At 46.2% G+C, this 23012-nt stretch overlaps 1 protein-coding gene and 2 non-coding genes across 5 annotated transcripts in view; all 3 read right to left on the bottom strand.

Annotated features, from left to right (window-relative positions):
• Positions 1-18: 18 nt before the first annotated feature.
• The window catches only part of TICRR (TOPBP1 interacting checkpoint and replication regulator), a 28719-nt gene continuing 5725 nt past the window's right edge, over positions 19-23012 (bottom strand). For 2 of the 3 annotated variants that reach the window (XM_007527163.3, XM_060179415.1), the window contains exons 5-22: positions 22302-22431; positions 19393-19532; positions 18380-18598; positions 15986-16137; positions 15547-15647; positions 14599-14692; positions 14441-14520; positions 14058-14297; positions 12215-12311; positions 10728-10782; positions 9451-9597; positions 8857-8947; positions 7354-7415; positions 5940-6074; positions 4761-4918; positions 1588-3517; positions 1383-1508; positions 19-718 (exon numbers count right to left, since the gene is read on the bottom strand). In XM_007527163.3, coding sequence (XP_007527225.1) covers positions 606-718; positions 1383-1508; positions 1588-3517; positions 4761-4918; positions 5940-6074; positions 7354-7415; positions 8857-8947; positions 9451-9597; positions 10728-10782; positions 12215-12311; positions 14058-14297; positions 14441-14520; positions 14599-14692; positions 15547-15647; positions 15986-16137; positions 18380-18598; positions 19393-19532; positions 22302-22431 — 4070 coding nt within the window. In that variant the 3' untranslated portion in view covers positions 19-605. The remainder of the gene's footprint in view (positions 719-1382; positions 1509-1587; positions 3518-4760; positions 4919-5939; positions 6075-7353; positions 7416-8856; positions 8948-9450; positions 9598-10727; positions 10783-12214; positions 12312-14057; positions 14298-14440; positions 14521-14598; positions 14693-15546; positions 15648-15985; positions 16138-18379; positions 18599-19392; positions 19533-22301; positions 22432-23012) is intronic. The other variant, XM_060179414.1, reaches the window with a different exon arrangement.
• Positions 13049-13175, bottom strand: LOC132535151 (small nucleolar RNA SNORA3/SNORA45 family). Its single transcript, XR_009546933.1, has one exon. It is a non-coding gene; the product is annotated as a small nucleolar RNA SNORA3/SNORA45 family (small nucleolar RNA).
• On the bottom strand, positions 19678-19810 carry LOC132535181 (small nucleolar RNA U109). Its single transcript, XR_009546958.1, has one exon. It is a non-coding gene; the product is annotated as a small nucleolar RNA U109 (small nucleolar RNA).

The following is a 23012-nucleotide window of genomic DNA, read 5'->3' as shown; positions in this document are numbered from 1 at the left end:
AGGGTCACTTTGGCAGAATTGCACTGGATGCCAGTTGGCAGAGGACTTTATTGTTACACAGACAACATAAAAACTCATCCTGTCACTGATGCAGTCTTACACAGCTTCAGTTTACATGGCACTTCTTTGCCCTGGGATCCCAGCACTGCAGCATCTGGGGGCGGGGGTCTATGAGGTGTCACTATCTCCTAATTCCTGTCGCCCATGCTGCCCAAGTCACACACCTGCTACTCCACCTCCCCGACCAGGGGCAGGTATGGTATGCGGCACAGGGTCTGGGGGCCAGATCTGAAAACCCCAGGGCAGTCTAGCAGGAATCTGAAAGCTGACAAGGTACATGGGCTTGCTGCTAGGCCCCCTTTTATGTCCATGGGGGAGCCTGGCTGACTTCACATTCTCCATCAGTGCTTTCTCAGTTCCATTAAGCCCAGACTCCCTGCAGACAGTGAACCCGGCTCAGATGAGGTTCCGGGGACTCCTGTCGGGCTCCCTGGTGGACTGTGTGTGGACCACTCAGCACACCTTTGCCATCCATCCTGCGATGTGGCTCTGAACGCATCTGGTAGTGTTTGTGGCTTAAACCGTCCAGCTGGGCTCCCACCTCCTTAGCTAATCAGCTTCTTGCGTGTGTAAGTCCTGTTGATCGGGTGTTTCCTGGAGAAGGCCCGGCTGAACGGAGACTCTTCTGCTGAGGGGGGAAAGGCATCCACATCCTCATCTAGGAAAAGCAGAAAAGACTCAGCCTGCGGGGAGGACTTGAGGGAGCGGAGAGCCAAGGGAAGAGTGTGGAGGTGTAGTGAACACTCAGTGCTCTCCTGTGGGATGACAGGCATGGCAGCCCTGGCCTGTGAGTTGGGGTGAGGCCCGGGGCCCTGCCCTAGCAGTGTGTACTTTAGCTCAGAGGACTTGGCAGTTTCAAAGAGCTGTTGCTGCCTACCCATGGTTGGCACGCCGCTGGGAAGCGCCCTATCCCGGTTTCTGTCCAAATGCACACCCACTTTGAAAAAGCTGGTGGCAGAGAATGAACTCAGGGCACGACTGACAGAGCCAGCTCCCTGTCCCAATTTTCTATCATTTCATTTTTTGAGAGGCAGAGACTATAGCACTGCTCCACCATCCATGATGTGCCCAGGGGGTACTGGGACTAAGCCCAGGGCCCACACAGGGAAGACGTGTTCTACCAGGGGAGCCGTTGTCCCCTGGCCACCAAGTGCACAGACATTTAACATGGCAGCTCTGAGGAATGGCACGCTAGGGACAAAACAATCAGTCTACCCTTGGGCATTCCCCACTACTGAGCATCCCAAGCTACCTGGGGAGCTCCCCTCACCCCCACCTTGAAGGACAATTTGGCCCAGGCACCTGAGACCTGCAGCGGTTACCTCTGGTGTCCGCAGCCCGTGAGGAGGGTGTTCTGCCCTGGAACAACAGCGGGGACTGGGTGAGGGCCTGGAGGCCGCTGGCAGAGAGGCAGCTTCGCACCGTGCCACTGGAGGGTGGGGTGGTACCTGGGATGAAGACACAGTGAGCCCAGCCCCACAGTGCCTGCCACCCACCTGCCCAGACACCACACCGATGTAAGCCCACCTGGTGCAAACACGTCATCGTCCCCCGCGAGGAGCGGCCACCCGCGGCCCCGGGGAGACTGCTCCTCATTCTCTCTCATGTCGACGTCTTCGCCCGGTGGGTGACAGATTCGTTTGGCCTGTGACTCTGCTTCCTCCACAGCAGAGGACTGTCTCTTCCTGCAGCCCAACCCAAACTGCCCCCAGGAGGTGGCTTCCTCAGCCTGTGGCACACTCTCCCAGGGGGGTGACTGCTCGGGCAGCTGGCACACCCCCTCCAGCTCTAAGTCCCCCAGGATGGAAGTCCTATGGATGCCGGACTCAGGGTCACCCTCAGGGGGCTCTGCGCCTGGGTCTCCTCTCCCAGCAGCAGGGCCACAGTCCACTGCCCGCTTCCTGCGGGGCCAGTCCCTGATGGACTCAGGAGTGCTCTTTCCGTTGTGCTTGGGTGAGGGTGTCCATGGAACCCCCACATCTGTCTGGAATGGAGAGGAGGTGCCGGAGGGGCAGTGGGTGGGGGTGCAGGACTGGCAGATGTAGGTCTGTCCCCCACTCTTGCCTGGGGTACTGTGCGCAGGGAGAAGGCAGGGAGGTGACAGGTAAGTGGCCTCGGGTCTGCAGGACTTACTGCCCTTGGGGACCCCCAGGCTGGAGAGAGAGCCGCCCTCATCCATGGAGCCCTCCTCCCTGCTTGGGGCCTCGCCTTCCGACTGTGAGTCTGAGCTGGGCTTTCTCTTCTTGATCCAAAGCTTTGGAAGGCCTGAGATTTGCATCCCCAGTTCCACCTCATAGGTCTGGGGGTTTGCAGAACCTTCCAGAAGAGGGGCAGAAGTGGCCTGTTGCTGCCTGTTTTCTACAGAGCACTGCAGGACCAAGGAAGGTCTCAGGAGGGAGCCAGGGGGAGATGGAGGAACCTCGGTGTCTGACACAGAAGGCTTCACATCAGCAAGCGCTGTCTCGGACCCCTCGCCCTCCACCCCGAGCAAGACGTCCCTCTGCAGCGTGCCAGGATCATGGCACTCGGCCTCCTCCAGCAGCGTGAGGGGCTCCGTGTAACTGGTGATAAGCAGCGGAGAGGACCCACACCATCTGCTCCAGAAGCCAGCGTCGGGGAAACTGTGCCTTTCAGGGGACGCAGGGGAGGGGTGCGCTTCCTCCTGGGGCTTCCCTGAGCCTGTGAGAGCAGGAGAGATGTCTGGCTGACACTCTGGGGAGCCCCTTCCAGGATTAGAGGTCTTTCTCTGCCTTTTCCCAGTTTTGGAAGGGGGAGGAGGAGGGCTGAAATCTGGCTTCAGTCCCCGTGAAACTCGAAGGGGAGTTGAGGGGGCAGCACAGGTCTCGTTCTGGCCCAGCTGCCCAGGGGGAGGAGAATCTGGCCAAGGCCTCTCAGGCAGTGACGAGGTGTTTCCTGGTGTCGATGGGGCCTTGGCAACTCCATCCTCCCACTTCAGGGCTGGCCCCTCTGCTGGATGGACCCTAGGAGAGCAGGCCTGCTGTTGTTTCTGGCTCGGAGGTGTCCCCGGAAAAGCAGTTTCTCCTAGATCCCCCAAGGGGGTCAGACACTCCTGCTCTGGGATGGGAGCTGCCAGACAGAAGCCTTCTGGGCTGGAGATGGCTGACGGCGGCCAGGTGGAATAGTGCGAAAATCCAGGCGGCTGGGCGCAGGGCTTTGGGGGCACCTTTGGCACCCTGCTTTCCTGAGGAGAGGCACCTTCCGCTGCCACCAGGGAGTGTCCTTTCTGCAGAGCAGCTTCTGGTTGACCTGGAGAAGCACCGCTACTGGAGCGCTCTCTCAAGGCCCCCTTATAAAGGGTCCGTTTGGCCGGTGTGGTTTCTGCAGGGGGCCTCTGCAGCCTCTTGGGGGTGCACTGTGGGGCCTGGGGTGTGGGAGGGAGCCTTCTCGATGTGGCCTTAGAGGAGTTTGGAGATTTCAGGGAACTCTTTATAGGAGTCTGCAGAAGAAAAATGCTCATGTTAGTGCTTGAATACCATGATCTACATTCTCTGGCAAGTTTCTTTCTTTCTTTCTTCCTTTCTTTCTTTCTTTCTTTCTTTCTTTCTTTCTTTCTTTCTTTCTTTCTTTCTTTTCCCTTTTGTTGCCCTTGTTTTTTTTAACGTGGTTATTGATGTCGTTGTTGGACAGGACAGAAATGGAGAGAGGAGGGGAAGACACAGAGGGGGAGAGAAAGACACCTGCAGACCTGCTTCACTGCTTGTGAAGTGACTCCCCTGCAGGTGGAAAGCTGGGGGCTCGAACCAGGATCCTGACGCCAGTCCTTGTGCTTTTTGCTTAACTCGCTGCGCCACTGCCTGACTCCCTCTCTGGCAAGTTTCTGAGTAATAACCAAGACACTAAGAAGGCAAACAGGAGCTCAATCAATTAATGGAATGACCTCAAACTGGATTTCCAGTAGTGACCCGTTTCCACTTCCAAAACATGACTTCCAAAACATTGTCTGGTCCTTCCTGTGTCAACAAGCATTGTATCCAACCTTGATGTGTTAGCTATCTTATCGCTCTAAGGACAAATAATTGCAATGTGGGTCTTCTAGCTGCCACCTCCAGCAAGACAATTAATTCTGGTCTGCAACTAAAGGGACCCGTAGGACACCTGCCATTCCCCAGCATTCAGTGTGTGCTCACTGGACAATTCAGTCTGAGGGTGCTGGAAAGTGGGAAGCGAAGCAGAGAGGGCTCACCTATGCCAGTGGAACGACTGATTACCAAAGGTCATTCACCCAGGTCAGCCAGACCTCTCCAAATCATCTGCAGACCACCTGCTTCTTCCTCCCTGGCAAATGTTAGGTTTCTCTAGCCGAATCTCTGTTTCCCAAGGCTACACTTTTTTCTTTTTTGCCTCCAGGATTATCACAGGCTCGATGCCTGCACTATGAATCCATTGCTCCTGGAGGCCACCTTTTCCATTTTGTTGCCCTTGTTGTGCTGTTATTGTTGGACAGGACAGAGAGAAATTGAGAGAGGAAGGGAAGACAGAGAGGAGGGAGAGAAAGACAGACACCTGCAGACCTGCTTCACCATTTGTGAAGTGACCCCCCCCCCCGTAGGTGGGAGCTGGCAGCTTGAACCAGGATCCATACACCGTTCCCTGTGCTTTGTGCCAGGTGTGCTTAATCCACTGTGCTGCTACTGCCCAGCCGTGGCTACACTATTTTAACCCCAACAGAAACTCTGTACCTGATAAGCTGAAGACATCTCAGACCCTGGTGTGTTTCCTGAAGGCCTTTGAATTCGGGCTAAAGCCTTCTCTGAGGGGATGGACATCTCAGTCACTGCCCCAAAAAGAAGCCTCTTGGGAGACCGAATACTTCGCAATGGAGAATTTTCTCTTTGGTCTGAAAGTCAAAAACAGACACTTAATTTTGACTCTAACCGCCCCCCCCCCCCCATATCTCCCCAATGCAAATAAAGTAGCTAGTTGACAAGAGAAAGAAAGTACATTTTTAGAGTAACTGGGGGTGGGTGGAGGAGGACTGCTACCTAATTATATCATAGCAACAGGAAGACTGCTGGTTCTTAGCAAGACTGCAGATGAACCAGTCATGTGTTAGGAATGTGGGCAATTAGAATAATATTGTGTATGAATATAAACACTCCTAGCTGAGATGTGGGCAAAGGATGAAGGACATGTACACACATATTAACTTCCACCTGGGATACATGAGGATACCATAAGGTGGAAACTAGGCAGTTTTTTCCCTCTTATTATCTATTTTCACCAGAGCACTGCTCAGCTCTGGCTTATGGTGGTGTGGCGGACTGAACCTGGGACTTCAAAGCATGAGTCTTTTCTGCATAACCATTATGCTATCTCTCCAGCCCGGCAATTTCCTTTTGAATGAATGAATTGATGTCAAGGCCAGAGACGACAAGCGATGTAGGAATCCAAAGGGAAGGTTCTGATGAGGAGGGCACGGACTGCATAGCACCACCCTGAGTCTCAGATACACATGGCCCAGGCACGAAGATCTTTTTTTTTTTTTTTTGCATCACAATTAAGCTGTTGCTCCAGCTCCCCAAATTATTAACAGACAGATGAGAGACTCAGAGCATCACTCTGGCACATGCTAAGCTGGGGATCAACTTGAGATCTCATAGTTAAAAGCTGAACAGTTTAGCCACTGGGTCCCCTCTGGGACCCCAATAATTTCTTCTTTATTTATTTTTCTATAAGAGAAAGAGAGCCAGAGTGTCATTTTGTTACACGTGGTGCTGGGATTAAGTGCAGGCTCATGTGTGCATGTCCTGCGTCCTGCCCACTAAGCCATCTCCCCAGGCCCAAATTCCATACTTCTTTTCCTAAGATACTTTCCAGCAAACCAGCAGACTTCTGAAGATGGGTAGCAAGCACATTACCTGACTTGTCTTGCTGGAACGAATGAACTCTTTGCACGCTTCGAGACTTGGGCTGAGCCGTGGAATAGAAAGAAGCAGAATGTGTCCTCATGAATGACAACTGCTTGATTCTAGGACTTCGCCTCAAAATTCTTTCTGTAAAACCAGAATCACACCCAGTAACTCAGGAGAAATAAAAGCTCAACACAGTCCCCATGTGACACTGAGTAACCTTTATGTGAACGTTACCCAGCGCTGTGGCACTCTGTGTGGTGCCAGGGGGCTTTCAGCCTGGACCACACCCATGGGAAGGCAGATACCCTATCAGGTAAACTCTCACTGACCCCCACCAACTTGCAGCATTGGGAAAGCACTGAGGACTCACACATACTAGATGTACAGTCTGCCATGAGACAGTACTTGGCGCTACCTAGTTCAGCACTAATTCTAAATCCCATTTTATTGCATAAAAACCATCCTCCCTTCTCCCTCCCTTTCTAACACAGCACACTGTTTAGCTCCAGTTTAAGGTGGTGCTGCACACTGAACCTGGGAACTCAGAGCCTCAGGTAAAAGTTGTTAGTATAACCATTACACTGCCTCCCCAGCCCACACAGATACTTCTTGCGACTGAGGAAGTAACTCAGCTGGCAGAGCACCAGGCTTGCATTCCTGAGGTTCCCAGTTTGCTCCCCGAGGTCACAATACCGAAGTGATCTTCTGACTTCTCTCTTTCCCATGTAAGACTCTCTCTCCATATATATAATATATATATATTACAAAATAACTTAAAAAACATTCTTTTCCAGAAGTTCTCTCAGTAAATTCTGCCTAAACATTTACTGTATTACTGTATTTACTGATCCCATTGGGTGCCCAGGCTGTTACATCTGTTGAATATCTTAGCAGATGCTGAGTGACAACCCAAGAATAGGAAGCTTTGATTTACTTTTGGATAGTGAAAGAGACGACAGCACTGAAACTCCCTTTAATGCGGCAGGGGACAAGCTAGAACCTGGGCCGAACACATGGCAAAGTTAACACACAATCCAAGTGAGCCGTTTCACTGAATAGAATAGTTTTATATAGAAATCAAGAAAACAAGAGCCAGGTGTGGTACACCTGTTAGGTGCAGCCATTACCATGTGCAAGGACCATGGTTTATAAGCCCCACATGCAGGGGAGATGCTTCACGAATTGTGAAGGAAGTATGCAGGTGTTTATCTTTCTCTCTCCCTCTCTCGCCTCTCAATTTCTCTCTATCCTGCCAAATAAAACTAGATAAATAAAGAAAGAAAAGAAAAAAATAGACACAGAGCAATGGATGATTCATCGTGCTGGTACCAACCCCCAGTGATAACCTTGGTGGAAATAAAGGAATCCAATTAAATGAACAAAAAACCCAAAGCCCCCAAACCAATGTAAACAGCAGTACCATTGTCTCCTTTTTCTGGGGACTCTTCAACAACATCAATCTCGGGCCCTGGATCTGAGGATCTGGAAGAACAAGCACCAGGATATGTTAGTTACTTGCAGTGAACACACACTAAATGGAAGTGGAGCCTCACTCCTGAGGGAAGGAGAACCACAGGGCTGACCACTCCAGTGCTTACTCTCATTATTGCTGATAATCAAACATATCCTTTAAAAAAAATTTTTTTTAATTTTATTTATTTTTCTTTAAGATAGGACAGAGAGAAATGGAGAGAGGAGGGGAAGACAGAGAGGGGGAGAGAAAGATAAGACACCTGCAGACCTGCTTCACCGCCTGTGAAGCGACTCCCTTGCAGGTGGGGAGCCGGGGGCTCGAACCGGGATCCTCACGCCGGTCCTTGTGCTTTGTGCCATGTGTGCTTAACCTGTTGCGCTACTGTCTGACTCCCTCATGTTACCATTTACTTAAGTCTCAGTCAAGAAACCTTTCCGAGAAACCCATCACTATAGAAGGCAAGCCCCAAACAGCTGAAGAGATTCCCAAATCCAAAACAGACACAGGAAAGGCCCAAATCCTGAGATGCTTGGGGGGCTCTGTAGGAGTAAGACAGTTCAGCCAAAGCAGACATTGAGTTGGCTGTATCTGACAGCACTCCGCTTTACCTCTAGCATATGCTGTCCCCCTCACCAAGCCAAGACACAGCAAGGTGAGGTCTACTGATATGCACAATAAAGAATTGTTAGTCTTAAGATTTTAAATATGTACACTTTATGCACCACCACCTTCACTTCCTGCAATACATCCTGATAGGCGTGTCACTTCCTTTCATCATGTATAGCCAGACACCCTGACATTAACTGTAAGTCAGATTTAAGAAGTCTGGAAAGTAGAGAGAAGCAATGACTGGCTGGGACCTGGGAGACAGGGCAATGATTCTTAGCTCCCTACTTTGGGTGCTGATAAGGTCGAAAACCCCAGAACGTTCACAAATGCTGACAGAGACCACCTGAGACCTGCAGGAGAGCCAGCCCTCTCCACCCAAAGTACCTGGAAAGTGGTGGCTACAAGACAAAAAGTTCACAGACCTCGTGTGCCCCGACCCACTGCAATGGAAAACAGTGGACACACGACACCCCACCAAACAAAGGCCGAGTTGGGGGCTCCTAGCTTTCCAGACTTGACTCACAGTAATAAAGAACCCATCCTTCCCAGGGTTAACAGAAGAGTGGACTTAAAAACTTTACATTTTAAAAAAAGGAATAAATTACAAAATAAATAGTAATTATTTGACACATGCAAGTGACATGGTCACATCTTGAAATAGTACAGGTAAAAGAAGCAGTCAGGAGAGCACATTTGAACCTGCTGGAGTCTATAAAATATCCTTGGGTTCTAAACAACGCAGTGAAGCCTTGAGTCATAAAGTGGGGGAGACAAATCGCAGCCTGCGAGATTATCAGGAAGCCTGTGCAGCAGGGAGAAAAGTGCAGGGAAGGTGCTCACCTGCCCTGGATCTGTCTGTGAAGCAGCCTTCTGGATATCTGCTTGTGGACCGGAGTCTCAGCCACACTCTTGGTCAGCAGTCTGTGATAACCTATGATAGGAACAGCACAAACTTCACTTAGCCTCACCAAGGCAAAGGAATGTTTGGGGTGTATATGTGGCTTCTAGCTGGAGTGGATATAATGGTTTTGAACTAAATTAAAAAGACAAAGAGCTGAGGGTACTATGGGCAACCTCCTAGGAGGAGGAGAAAGGGGTACACAGAACTTCTGATGATTGAAAGCTTCCTAAGTGGGATGAGATGGAATTCTATATATCCACATGTGCAGTGAACTCCAAGAACAACAAACTCAGAGCTTAACACTAGACACGTTATGGTCAGCTAGCAAAATCAAAGACTAAAACGAGACGCTCAAGAGCAGTAACAGAGAAGGAGTTCAATAAAACCAACAGCTAATTTTCATCAGGTTCCAAACCCAGATGACTGAGAATGGATTGGTGGCAAGGGAAAGGAGACGAATGCACTCTGCAACAGTGAGTGCGGGGACAAGCCTGGAACCGCCTTCTCCGGATCACCCTAAAATGCAGTCGTACCTTTGGCTTTCCTAAAGTTGTCAAGGTTTTGGTCTAAACCTTCCACAGTTGACACAGAATGGCTTCTTGGCAACCCCCGCTTTGATGATCTTTTTGAAGGAGAAATCATTTCCTGGTTGAAGAGGTTTCTCCGAACTTTGGTCACTTCTGAAAGCATAAAAATAAATTAAAATAGGGGGTTGGTGGTAGCGCATCAGGTGCAAAGCCCAAGGACTGGTGTAAGGATCCCAGTTCAAGCCCCCGGCTCCCCACCTGCAGGTGAGTCGCTTCACAAGTGGTGAAGCAGGTCTGCAGATGTCTGTCTTTCCTCCTCTCTGTCTTCCCCTCCTCCATTTCTCTCTGTCCTATCTAACAACACAATAGTGACTACAACAATAAAACAAGGGAAACAAAGGACATTCAAAACACTAGCTCAAAGGGACATACACTCCCCTTTGTTCATAGCTGTGTTATTCACAATAGCCAGAGTGGAAGCAGCCTAAATGCCCAGCAACATATGATAGCTAAAGAAGTTATGGGATAAAAATAAATAAATGAATGAATAAATAAATAAAAGAAGTTATGGGATATACACTCCATGGGAATACTACGGTGCAGACAAAAATGACAATATTGTGTCCTTTGGGTCAAAATGGATGGAACTGGAGGTGATTATGCTTATTGAAACATGTAGAAAGATGAAAGACAACTACTGGGAGTCGGGCGGTAGCACAGCAGGTTAAGCGCATGTGGCACAAAGTGCAAGGACTGGCGGGAGGATCCCAGTTCGAGCCCCCAGCTCCCCACCTGCAGGGGAGTTGCTTCACAAGCAGTGAAGCAGGTCTGCAGGTGTCTATCTTTCTCTCCCCCTCTCTGTCTTCCCCTCTTCTCTCCATTTATCTCTGTCCTAACAACAACGACATCAATAATAACTACAAGAATAAAACAAAGGCAACAAAAGGGAATCAATCAATAAATATATATATAAAAAAAAGAAAACTACTGGATCATTTCACTCATATATGGAGTCAAGGAGAACAGATACACATGAAATTAAAAAAAAGAAGAAAAAAGAAAAAGAAGAAATCAGAAGAGAACAAGTTGTTTCTAAAACTTGGTGAGAACAGTGGTTATCTTTGGGAGGCGAGAGAGCGGGGGTACGGAACATTGGTGGTGGGTGTGGTGTTGAACTAGACCCTGTAAAAAAAAAAAAGGAACTGTACATACTTAAATACACACAATAAAAATAGATTTGTTCTCCTAGTCAATAAACACATATACTGAGAAACAGAATGTACCTTGCACCAACTCTTTCACTGGGAGTGGAGGCTGACGAGGAGGACGGGAGCTCTCCTGGAAGATAAGAAAACCTACTGAGAAATTCTGAATAGAAAGTGATTTAAAGGGGCCAGGCGGTGGCGTACCTGGTTAAGTGCACAAATTACAGTGTGTGAGGACCTAAGTTCAAGGCCCTGGTTCCCACCTGCAGGGGAAAGCTTCACAAGTAGTAAAGCAGGGCTGCATGTGTCTCCCTCTATCTCTTGCTCTATCTCTAATAAATAAATTCAAAAAAATATTTAAAAAAATTTAAGGGTAGGGGTAGATAGTATAATGGCTATGCAAAGAGACTCTCATGCCTGAGGTTCTGAAGTCCCAGGCTCATTCCCCTGTGCATAAGCCAGAGCTGAGTAGTGCTCTGGTAAAAAAAAAAAAAAAAAAAATTAAAGACTCACATAAAACCCTTGGCCCCCACAGTTCCATGTGTAGGATTCCTAAGAGACATAATTGTAAAATGCGCAAAAATAAGTCAGTGTTCCAAGGACACTGAGGGCCGCAATAAAATGATGCAAAACACTGTGTCCAGAAAGAGTAAAACAAGTATATTATGACACCCCCCAATACAGACAGTGAATACTGATGCACACTCACGTGCAGACAGAACCCTAATAGGGAAAAAGTGAAAAAGAAGGATAAGCAGATAAGCAGATTAAGCATATATAGCTCATCACTTGTAGTATGTAAGCAAGATATACAAAAATCTTTAGTGTGTTTTACTTAGCACATTCAGAAAGAAAAAAAAAAAAAGTCTGGGAATACACAGCAAACAGACTGTAGGGGGAAAAGAAAATTTCACGTCTGAGGCTCCAAAGTTCCAGTTTCAATCCCTAGCACCACCCACAGCTGTGCTATGCTCTAGTTAAAAAAAAAAAAAAAAAATCTAGTGAGATTGGAGGTTGGACACATTTTGACTGTCCACCTTTGGATTTACTCTCTCTAATTGTGATTTCTAAGTATTTGAGATTTGACCAAAATTCACATTAATAACTTCAGACTGAGAATTAGGGACACAGAAAAATAATTACCACTTCATAAAAATGACCCAACCCAAACTGTATCACTCAGTTAAAACAAACACATTGATAAGAACTTTCTGGTATGCACCTGGAATCCTATTATGATTGTCTATTACTTTTTAATGGGCTCTTTACTTAAACTAGGGATTATTTTATGAACTTTCTCTTCCATAGTACATTAAGAATTTTGAACTAGTTTATCTCCCACTCCTTTACTTGCTGATTTTCACTAGATCAAGATTAATACCCACACTTCTGAGTAGAATGGTTAATTTGCAACAAATCTGCATTGCTTTATTCACTGGATTACTGTTTTATACACAATCTAAAAACATCTAATCTAAGTCCTAAAAGTAAAGACCCTGTCTTTGATTTTTCACAGTACCAGCTCATGTCAGCAGCTCAGTTTTTGCCTCCCAGAAATGACTTACACTCTTAGCAGCTCTCTTAGATGCTTTGGGAATTTCAATTTGTCGAAGATTCTGTGAAACCTCTGCAATGCTTTTATGTCTCATCAATGCATTTTTCCTAAAAAACAAACAAACAAAAAAAAAAACAGTATAGATATAGAGATCTGGTGGTGGGAATTGTGTGGAGTGTACCCCTCCTATCCTACAGTTTTGTTAATGTCTCCTTTAAAAATAAATAAATAAAAATAAAACAATTTTTAAAATAACAGGAAAAAAAGAAATAATCAGTATATAATTGATAAAGGCTATAAGTACTTCAGTTAGGATGAAATAGGAGTTTAGAATAGTGCTCTGGTAAAAAAAAAAAAAAGTTATTATTTTTTTTTCTTTCAAAGCTCATTTATTATAAAGGTAAACCCCAGTCCCCACAATGGATTATTGGTAGGATTTCTGGTAGCGAGCACGGGCTCCAGGACCTCCAAACTTCTTGGATTCACAGCGGTGGGGGTCAGCTACCAGCAGGGTCTGGTCATACTGGATGAGGCTGTCTTTGATCTCCTTCTTGGAAGCCTCATCCACATATTTCTGGTACTAGGCCACCAGGGCTTTGGAGATGGACTGACGGATTGCGTAAATCTGGGCCACGTGACCACCGCCCTTCACACAGACACGAATGTCCACACCAGCGAAACCGCTCCTCTCCCAGAAGCAGAACAGGTTCCAGGAGCTGGAATCCCTTCCCAAGCTGAGCAGGCTTCTAAATGGTCTTGATTTTCTTTTCTTTTTTTTTTTTTTTAATTTTCTTTCCAATTAACTAATTAATCTCCCCCCCCCCCTTTTTTTTTTTGCCTGTCTGCCTGTCCCTGGCCTGGTGACTGGCTCGGCCACGGGGCCACAGCCAGCGAATAAGGCCAGCAGCTGCTCTCTGAGGACTCCAGCACACCGGGGCAACACCATGCCCGGGCGAGACTCTAGCCTCAGCAGAAAAAGTTATTTAAGTAAAAGTTAGTACATGGGGCTGGCCTGAATTTATAGTAGAGTTAATCCAGAATTTCCAATACAAGCCATTGTGAATTCATCTGGTTATGAACAATGAAAATGAAACATCAAGATCTTTTTCTTTTTTTCCTCCAGAATATCTCATGAGTAATCAGAAACTATAAGTTTATCTCAAAAGCACAATAATTCCTGGAAATCCCAGGTGGGCAAGCAGCCAAGAGGGCATTGTAGGACCAAGAAGATGGCTCACACATCTTGTCATGTGTGGGGTCCTGAGTTCAAGTCCCAGTAGACAGGAGCACCATGGACAATACCAGGGAATCCATGGATGCTACAGCAGTGCTGTGGTGTCTCTCCCTCCAAAGTAAAGGAGAAAACAAAAACAAAATCACCAGACTGGGAGGCCACTCAGCAGTGGTGTTTTCTATGTGTGTGGGGAGCGGATTCCAGGTTTACTCCTAGGTGCCGCAAAAGTCTTTTTTAATTGGTTCGAGCCTCTGGCTCCCCACCTGCAGGGGAGTCACTTCACAGGCAGTGAAGCAGGTCTGCAGGTGTCTATCTTTCTCTCCCCCATCTCTCTCAATTTCTTTCTGTCCTATCCAACAAGGACGACATCAATAACAACAATAGTAACTACAACAACAAAGAAAAAAAACAAGGGCAACAAAAGGGAAAATAATAAATAAATAAATTTTTAAAAGTCTTTTTTAAAAGGGCACTGCTGGTGGAGCAGTGGACAGACGTGGAGGAGGTTCCATGCTCAGTCCTAACATTACACATGCCAGAGTAATGCTTGATTTCTCTCACTAACAATAATAATTTTAAAAATCATTTTTGCAAGTAGTTCTATTCCTCGAGCTCCTACCTTCTCTTCTTAGCTGACCTGGTGCGCAGTTCCTCCAGCTGGTCTGACTCAGTGCTCCCTGGCACCGATGGGTGAGCACTTGATGGAAGAGGTCCAGAAAGAAGGGGCGACTTGTTCCCCTGTGTCAAGGAGTCGTCACTGAAAAAATCTACAGGGAGGGCAGTGGCCAGCTTCTGAGGAATCACAAACCCAAGGTTGTCGTAAAGCTTTCCGAGTGTCTTTGGAGCTGAGTCAATGTACCTGCGGAACATCTGGATTAGTAGGGAAGGAGCCCCGCCTCTCCCTCTGCCACCACTAGAAATAGCCTTTACAGTTTCCTATCTGTGAGACAAACTCTTGGCAAAATATATTATCACAGTTAAGTTAGGGGTCATCAAACTTACAGTCCCAGAATTTCCTCCAGAAACATAGCCACGTAGGCAGAGTCCTCGGTCAAGCACACCATGCGCAGCAGAGCTGCCACCTGAGAGAGTTGGGGAAGTCACCGGGTGTCCTCCGTGGGGAGGCCGAGTGCATCCTAGGGCGCTAGCTGGATACTTGCCTCCTCCACAACACATTCCAGGTCGTCCACGCTTTCTTGTATGGAAGGACACTGCACACACAGCTCCAAACGCAGGAACACCTGAAGCTGGCACCTGGAGAGAAAAAAAGACCTGGTCACATCTCTGTGGAGCGTTCCTCAACGGAAAGCTCCTTCCCTAAGCATAGACCTAGTTAAACAAGAAACCACGAGAGCAGGGGGAGTACAGACTGTTACAGCACCAACTGGTAGGCCTGAAGCCCCAGAGGCTGCAGGTTCGGTCCCTGATACCACTTTACACCAAGCCGAGCAGAGTTCTCTGGTCCCCTCTCTCCCTCTTATAAAAAACGAAAGAACAACAAAAATGGCTGCCAGGAGCAGTGGATTCATAGTGCAGGCACCAAGTTGTAAGGATTACCTTGGAGGCAAGTGGTAAAAAAAAGAAAGAACAAGGGCTAGGGAGATGGCACATGAAACTTGCATGTGAGATGAGGGGCCCCAGGTTCCACCCCAGCACCATCAATAGCCAGAGCTGAGCAGTGCTCTCATCAAAATACAAAAGAGACAATGACCAAAACAAAAACAAACAAACAAACAAAAACCAAACCATAAGCCACTGCTTTCATTAAGTACTTCTTCTTAAGTACTAATATGGTTTATTAAGTTAATGAGTGACTAAATAGTGGCCCAGGAGGTGGCACAGTGGATATGGTATTGGACTCTCAAGAATGGACTTTTGCATTTGATTCCCAACATAGCATGAGTCAGAGTGACATTCCTGTGTTCTCTTTCCCCCAACTCTAATTAATAAGAAAATAAATCTTAAAATAATTAGTGACTCAGACCATATATTGGGACACCTTGAGAGATCAGTCACGCAGCTATCTTCAAGTCACTGGCAATCTGTCTTAAACTGGTACAAGAAAATCATGGAGCTTTGGAGTCATGGTTAAAAAAAAAGTTACTTACTCTCTGACTTTGTCTTCTTTATCTAGTTTTTTCCCTAGATTCTGCCGAAGATTTTCACTAGTTTTCAAGAGGTTATTTTTTATCTGATTGATGCAGCTCATCTGAAAATATATAAAATGATTACAGAGGAGAGTATTACTTAACATCTCTAATTTACTTCACAAAGAATGTCATAAAAGGAAAGTGTATTTGTATCTGACTATAAATTACTTCTCCTGCTCTCTTTCTTTAACCAGAGTACTACTCAGCTCCGGCTCATGGTGCTAAGGGGACTAAGCCAGGGACCTCAGAGTTCTAAGCAGGAAAGTTCACGCCATTTGCTCCTATTCTCCCTTCTGAATGACAGCCTGCATAAGAGGCACATCCTAAGAAACAGGAGCCAAAACTGCCCACCAGCAACTGACCACTTCTCAGTGACAGACGGCAGCCAGACTCTTACCTCCAGGTCCGTGGCACCTCTGGACTTGAGGAAGGCTTTCATGGTGGACACACTGTTCTGAGCACATGAATGTAACACGCTTTCTCTGCTCACCACGGTCTTTTGGTAACTTTCACGTATGTAGGACAGCAGTTCCTCCTCAGTTTTGAAATCTATGGGGGGATAAAAATCTAAGTAATCATGCCGACCAGACTTCCCTGGACAGACGACCCCACCAATGTGTCCTGGATTCCCCAGAGCCCCGCCCCAATAGGGAAAGAGAGAGGCAGGCTGGGAGTATGGATAGACCAGTCGACGCCCATGTTCAGCGGGGAAGCAATTACAGAAACCAGACCTTCCACCTTCTGCACCCCACAATGACCTTGGGTCCATACTCCCAGAGGGATAAAGAAAGCTATCAGGGGAGGGGATGGAATATGGAGTTCTAGTGGTGGGAATTGTGTGGAGTTGTACCCCTCTTATCCTATGGTCAATCTTTCCTTTTTAGGAAGAAAGAAAGAAAGAAAGAAAGAAAGAAAGAAAGAAAGAAAGAAAGAAAGAAAGAAAGAAAATTACATTTTACTAGCAAAAAAAAAGAAAAAAAAAAAAAAACACAAAGTAACCACTATGTTCAGCTGAAGTCTGGATGGCAATCATTTCAGCCACTAGTCATCTGGGAAATCTGCTTCCCAGGCACATTAGTCAGGTCTTCCTGCCATAACAAGGGGTGGGGGGTGGCATCTGGTGTTTGAGTGGGGGTGGGGGTACTGCTCAACACCTGGGCAGCACAGGACAGGACCAAACAGAGAAGTCCCCCCCCCCCCACAATGTCACAGAGCTGAGGCTGAGACAGTGCAAGCCAAGTGGACACATTATAAATGCAAGGGGAACCACGGATGAAAAAGAAATAAACCACATAATTCCCAAATTTAGTAGAAAAAAAACCACACACACTTGATTCCAGTGCCTGATTGAAAGGCGGGGGGGGGGGGGGGGGGGGGGAATAAAGCACAATGTAGTTACTAAAAGATACTCAAGTTTATCAGTAGCCTTAATAGCTGTGAACATTTAGTTCATATATGCACTTGCTGGTTAAAAAGTAGCAACTAGGGTGGAGGTATAGCATAATGGTTATGCAAAGAGACTTTCATGCCTGAGGCTCTCAAGTCCCAGGTTCAATCCCCAACACCACCATAAGCCAGACCTGAGCAGTGCTCTGGTAAAAAAAAAAAAAGAAAGAAAGAAAGAAAGAAAAAAGTAGCAACTGTTAGATTAGATTTTTAATTTTATTCTGTTTAAGACTTAAGACAGCTTCACTGAGCAAGGTGCCTGAACTGCCATGAATATAACCTAAATTCAGACCCTGGCACCACATGGAAGTATTATATCAACAGAGGAAGGTCCAATGCTGTGGCTGTCTCTCTGTATGTGACTGAATGTAAATGTTTCTCTTCGCCCTTCTTCAGTCCCACCTGAGCTGCATGGGGACCATGAAACCTTTTTAGCTTGTTCAAGCCCAAAATTGATTTTCCCTTTCTTGGTCCCTAGTGTGTCTTCACTGTCCAAATAGATACGCATTTTCTTTAAATAATAATAATTACAGCAAACAATAATGCATTGTATTCATTTCAATGAAATAGATAAAGACAGAAGGCAGAACCCTACCCCACTAGGGAAAGATAGAGATAGGCTGGGGGTATGGATTGGCCAGCCAATGCCGAAATCCAACAGAGAAGCAAGTACAGACGCCAGAACTCCTACTTTCTGCACCCCAAAAACAACTTTGATCCATACTCCCAGTGGGGGAGAAGTGATAGGAGGGAGAGGATAAAAGAGCTCCGAACTGGAGCTCCATCAGGTCCCAGAGAGAAAGGATGAAAAGGGAAGAGATATTTGAGTGCAGTAATAGCGTTATGTGTGGCTTGGAGGGGAAGAGAGGAATGGACCTGGAAGAAAATGGGAGCAATCATGTAGAAATGTAAACAGACAGTTGTGGAGAGGACAGGCATCCCATGTCTGCAACCTTGGGAGAACCAAAGTGGTTTGCAATGGAAGGACTTGGAATTCAGAACTCGTGGTGGGAACAGTATGGAATATACTCCTGTTGGCATATAATTTTTTAAATCAATATTGAATTGGAGAGAGAGAGAGAGAGAGAGAGCGAGAGAAGCCAGAGCACCATTCTGGTACATGTGGCACTGAGGATGGAACTGGCAGCCCAACACACCCCAGTCCTGTGGCTTACTATTTCCCTGACCACTGACCAAGTGTCTCCCCTTGGCCCTCGAATCTGTTTCACTAGTCCAATATATATGTTCATTAGTTCTACCTCTGTAGCAGAACATCAAAATATGAGGCTACTAAAGACTGACTATGGACTTAGACACCCAAAGGGGGTGATGCCGAGGACCACACCTTTAGGCCTGGAACTTCTCAGAGTTCTCCTTCTGCCTTCTGCTCTGTCTGCCGGCCTGCCCACAACTGGCCTTTGGATGCCCTTCTCTCCAGAGGCGTCGGGACTGCCATCGGGATGGAGCTGCTGAGCCTTGACATTCAGCCTGGCCACATTGAGCATCTTCAAGGACCGGCACATGGTCTTCATCTTCTGCCTCACAGGAGTGCGGGGGATGCCTCCTGCCAAAACAGCACGGCGGGCAGAGAAGTGACACCTCCCTCTCGTGAACGCTCTGAGCTAGAGTCCTGGTATACGCCTTCTGGCCTGAGTGAGCTCTACAGAGCAGGGTAGGGAGAGAGCTCTTTCTTTAGCTGGAACGTGGTGACTAGCCACTTCAGCATCAACAGGCGTTTTACACCAAGCACATGCCAAATAAGACACATGGTGGCGCTAACCAGTAGTCATTGGGCCGTCATGGCACTTCTGAAAAATAATCCAGCATCAAGAGTCACCTTTCTGGCATATTTTTACAATAATATCTTGGTCCTGGAAATCTACGCTATGGAAATCACTTAAAAAGTAAGTCATAGGAATGATGTGCTACTGACAGCAGTAAAACTAGAAAACAAGTGGCCAGGTGGTGACACACTTGACTGAGCACGTCACCATGCACAAGGACCCAGGTTCAAGCCCCCAGTCCCCTCTTGCAGGAGGAAGCTTCACGAGCGGTGAAGCAGGTCTGCAGGTGTCTTTCTCCCACTTCCCTCTCAATTTCTCTCTGTCCTATCAAATAAAAAGAAAAAAAAAAGAGAGAGAGAGAGAGAACAGTGGATTCATCATGCAGACACTGAGCCCCAGCAATAACCCTGGTGACAATAAAGAAGGTCATTATTGTACAAAAGGAGCTATATTAAAAATATTAAAATATAAGATTTCAATTGGTCACCATTTCACCCTTGCTTTAGAGAAGATCAACCTTTTAAAACTTAGTCTCAAAACAAGCTGTCCAAAGAAATGGACTTCGTACACATACGTTTCTTTCTGCTGTCATCCTGATTGGACACCGTGGATTCCTCGCGAGATTTTTTCTGGTAGAACTCGGAGAGGCCCTGTGTCAACTCACTCTCAGCTCCGGAAGACTCCTCCTTTTGAGATGGGGCAGCCTGAAGTAACCTGTGAACAAGTGGAGAGGTCAGCTAGAAAACTGTAATCCTGATTTTCCAAAATGCCTTAAAAACAAGCCACAAGACAGATTGTCCTTTTAAAAGTGGACCCAAAGATGTACCCATAAGATAGCTTATGAAAATTTTTTTTCTTTTTTTGTAGGAGAAATATACTACTACTCAACCTCTACTGTAAGGTTGGCAGCCCTGTGAACTCCTTTCTTAATGTAGCATGTAAGGATATATCCTGCGCCCAAAGGAATGAGCAGAAGACGTTTCCACATGCAAAGCTCAGGTATTTTTTCTCAGTAGAGATGTTCTTCCTTGCATCTGTGATTTGAACAAATTCAGGACCAGAAGCTACCTGCTCACAAAACCATTAGACATGTAGTAATATTGACTTTGTCCAGTGGCCCTAGGCACAGTGCAGGGGCAAAGCTCTAAGGTCCTGAGCTCGATCCCCAGGAATCACATATGCCAAAATGGGACTCTGGTCTCTCTCTTTCTCTAATAAATAATACTTAACTCAGATATTCTCATTTCCATGTGTGTTATGACTAGGTCTGATTATTTAATAGGTATAAAATAGAATCTTGGGAGTCAGACGGTAGCGCAGTGGGTTAAGCGCAGGGGGGGGTGCAAAGCGCAAGGACCAGAGTAAGATCCCGGTTCAATAACCCAGCTTCCCACCTGCAGGGGAGTCGCTTCACAAGTGGTAAAGCAGGTCGGTAGGTGTCTATCTTTGTCTTCCCCTCCTCTCTCCATTTCTCTCTGTCCTATCCAACAACGATGACAATAATAACTACAACAATAAAACAAGGGCATAAAGAAATAAATATTAAAAAAAAAAGAATCCTGTAAGATTTTTTCTTATTCTGGTATTAATTGCCATTTATTTAAACTGAGTTTATGTTTCCAAACTATTTATTTATTGAATTTACTCTTGTGACTTGCCTGGTTTCTTTTTCTTTCTCTTTTAAATTTTTTTTTATATATATCTTACTTATTTATTTTTCCCTTTTGTTGCCCTTGTTGTTTCTTATTGTTGTTGTAGTTATTATTGCTGTTGTTATTGATGTCGTCATTGTTGAATAGGACAGAGAAGTGGAGAGAGAAGAGGAAGACAGAGAGGAGGAGAGAAAGACAGACACCTGCAGACCTGCTTCACCGCCTATGAAGCGACTCCCCTCCAGGTGGGGAGCCGGGGGATGAATTGCCTGGTTTCTCTGCCCAATTTACTGGGTTTATTTAATTAATTAATTAATTATCCCTTTTGTTGCCCTTGTTGTTTTATTGTTGTAGTTATTAATGTCGTTGTTATTGGATAGGACAGAAAGAAATGGAGAGGAGAGGGGAAGACAGAGAGAGAAAGACACCTGCAGACAGGCTTCACCACCTGTGAAGTGAGCCCCCTGCAGGTGGGGAGCCGGGGGGCTTGAACCAGGATCCTTACTCCGGTCCTTGGGCTTTGCACCACGTGTGTTTAACCCACTGCACTACTGCCCGACTCCCTACTGGGTTTATTTTTAAAAAGTATTGTACAGATATAGATTGTATACGAATAGAAAATCTTTGTAAGCTACTATTTTTTTTTTAATTTTTATCTTTCTTTCTTCCTTCCTCCCCCTCCCCTTTTTTTTAGCCAGAGAACTGCTCAACTCTGGCTTATTATAGAGGTGCTGGGTATTATGCCTAGCACCTCTTGGAGCCTCACACATATAGTCTTTTTGCATAATAATTAGGTTATCTCCCTAGGTCTTTCTTAAAAAAAAAAAAGTCAAATTTAACTTATTTAACTTAGTTTCTCAAAGAACTATCTTTCATTTTTAGGGAAAGATTCTCCTATTTTATTTCCAGTTTTGAACCTTTGCCTAACTGGTCTTTTTTTTTTTTAAGATTTTATTTATTAACGAAAAAGATAGGAGAGAGAGAAAGAACCAGACATCACCCTGGTACGTGTCCTGCTGGGGACTGAACTCAGGACCTCATGCTTGAGAATATAGTACCTTAGCCACTGAGCCACCTCCTGGACCACTGGTCTTTTTCTTTTTTAAAAAAATGTTTATTTGTTAATAAATGAGGGTGACAGGTGGTCTAGGAGGTAGTGCAGTGGATAAAGCACTGGACCCTCAAGTACGAAGTCCTGAATCCAGTCCCCAGCAGCACATATACCAGAATAATGTCTGGTTCTCTCTCTCTCTCCTCCTATCTCTCTCACTAATAAATAAATAAAATATTAAAAGAGAGAAAAGGAACCAGACTATCATTCTGGCTCATGTGATGCCAGAGATCAAACTCAGAGCTTTATGCTTTTTAAGTCCAAAGATCTAGCCACTATGCCACCTTCTGGGTTAATTTTTCTTTTTCAAAAGATTGTTTGTTGAGGCTGAGGAGGTGGTTCAGTGGGTAGACTATAAGACCTTGAATGTGTGAGGCCCTGGGTCTGAACCCTGACACCGCATAAGCCCAGTATGGTGCTATGGTAGTCTTTTGTTCATGAAATAAGTCAATCTTTAAAAGTTGCAAACCAGTTTCTAGGCTGTCAGAATAGCTCATCTGAATAGTGTGCTGCTTTGTGCCATGTGTGCAGCCCAGGATGAAACTCAGCCCCCCGCTGCTCTGAAGGAAATTTGGCTGGCATAGTCTCTTTCACGGTCATAAAACAAAACAACAAATAAAAAGTTTCTCTACAAATAGACTATAATAAAACACCCCATGTACAGACAACTGAGAACTGGTCTCAATAATCAAGACCCAGAGAAACTTGTTCAAATCTTACCAGAATGACTCCATCAACTCTGAGCTGGCACCGCTGAGATTGGAGAAGGGAAACCAGGTCTCCATGACAGCCGTGCTCCAGGGAGCTGTGCGGCCCAGCTCCTGCTGAACCCACTCTGGTACTGGGGGCGCTAGGGGGAAAGGGGGCAAATAGGGAAAGGGTAAGAGACATCAGAACTCAAGCACTGCTCCCCTCCAGGCTGGTGGACCCCCAACATGACATCACTAGCAGCTCCTTTCATTGGCATCACCAGCTGTGACAGGCCTCTGCAGGCAGTGAGAAGTGTGCTACAGCACTTAGGGTTTGCAAATATGCTGTCCCGTCTCCTGATTTAACACACTTCCCTGACAAGAGCCATCAAGTCCCTGATAACAGATCTGTCTGCTTTGTTTCCTGATGTACTTATCTCCAGTGCCCAGAACAGTGCTTGACAAAGCAGGCAAGCAAAGCATCTGCTGAAGAAATGACTGCATCATCAACAGGTATGTTGACCTGTTTAGCACATACCACAAAGGGGTAGGTAGCAAATTGGTAACAAGTCAGAACATTAGAAAGCAGCCAGTCAGTTTCACCTACTACCTTTACTAAGTACTGTGTTAAAACTCAGGCTCATACGTTTGTGTTTTTTTTATCAGAGCATGCTCAGTAGTTCTGGCTTATGGTGGTGTAGGGAACTGAACATGGGACTTCAGAGTCTCAGGCATGAGAGTC

The sequence above is a fragment of the Erinaceus europaeus genome, chromosome 20 (assembly GCF_950295315.1).
Source record: "Erinaceus europaeus chromosome 20, mEriEur2.1, whole genome shotgun sequence".
In the NCBI taxonomy this organism is placed as follows: domain Eukaryota; kingdom Metazoa; phylum Chordata; class Mammalia; order Eulipotyphla; family Erinaceidae; genus Erinaceus; species Erinaceus europaeus.
The sequence above is the reverse complement of the archived record's forward strand: the minus strand, read 5'-3'. Positions and strand labels throughout refer to the sequence as shown.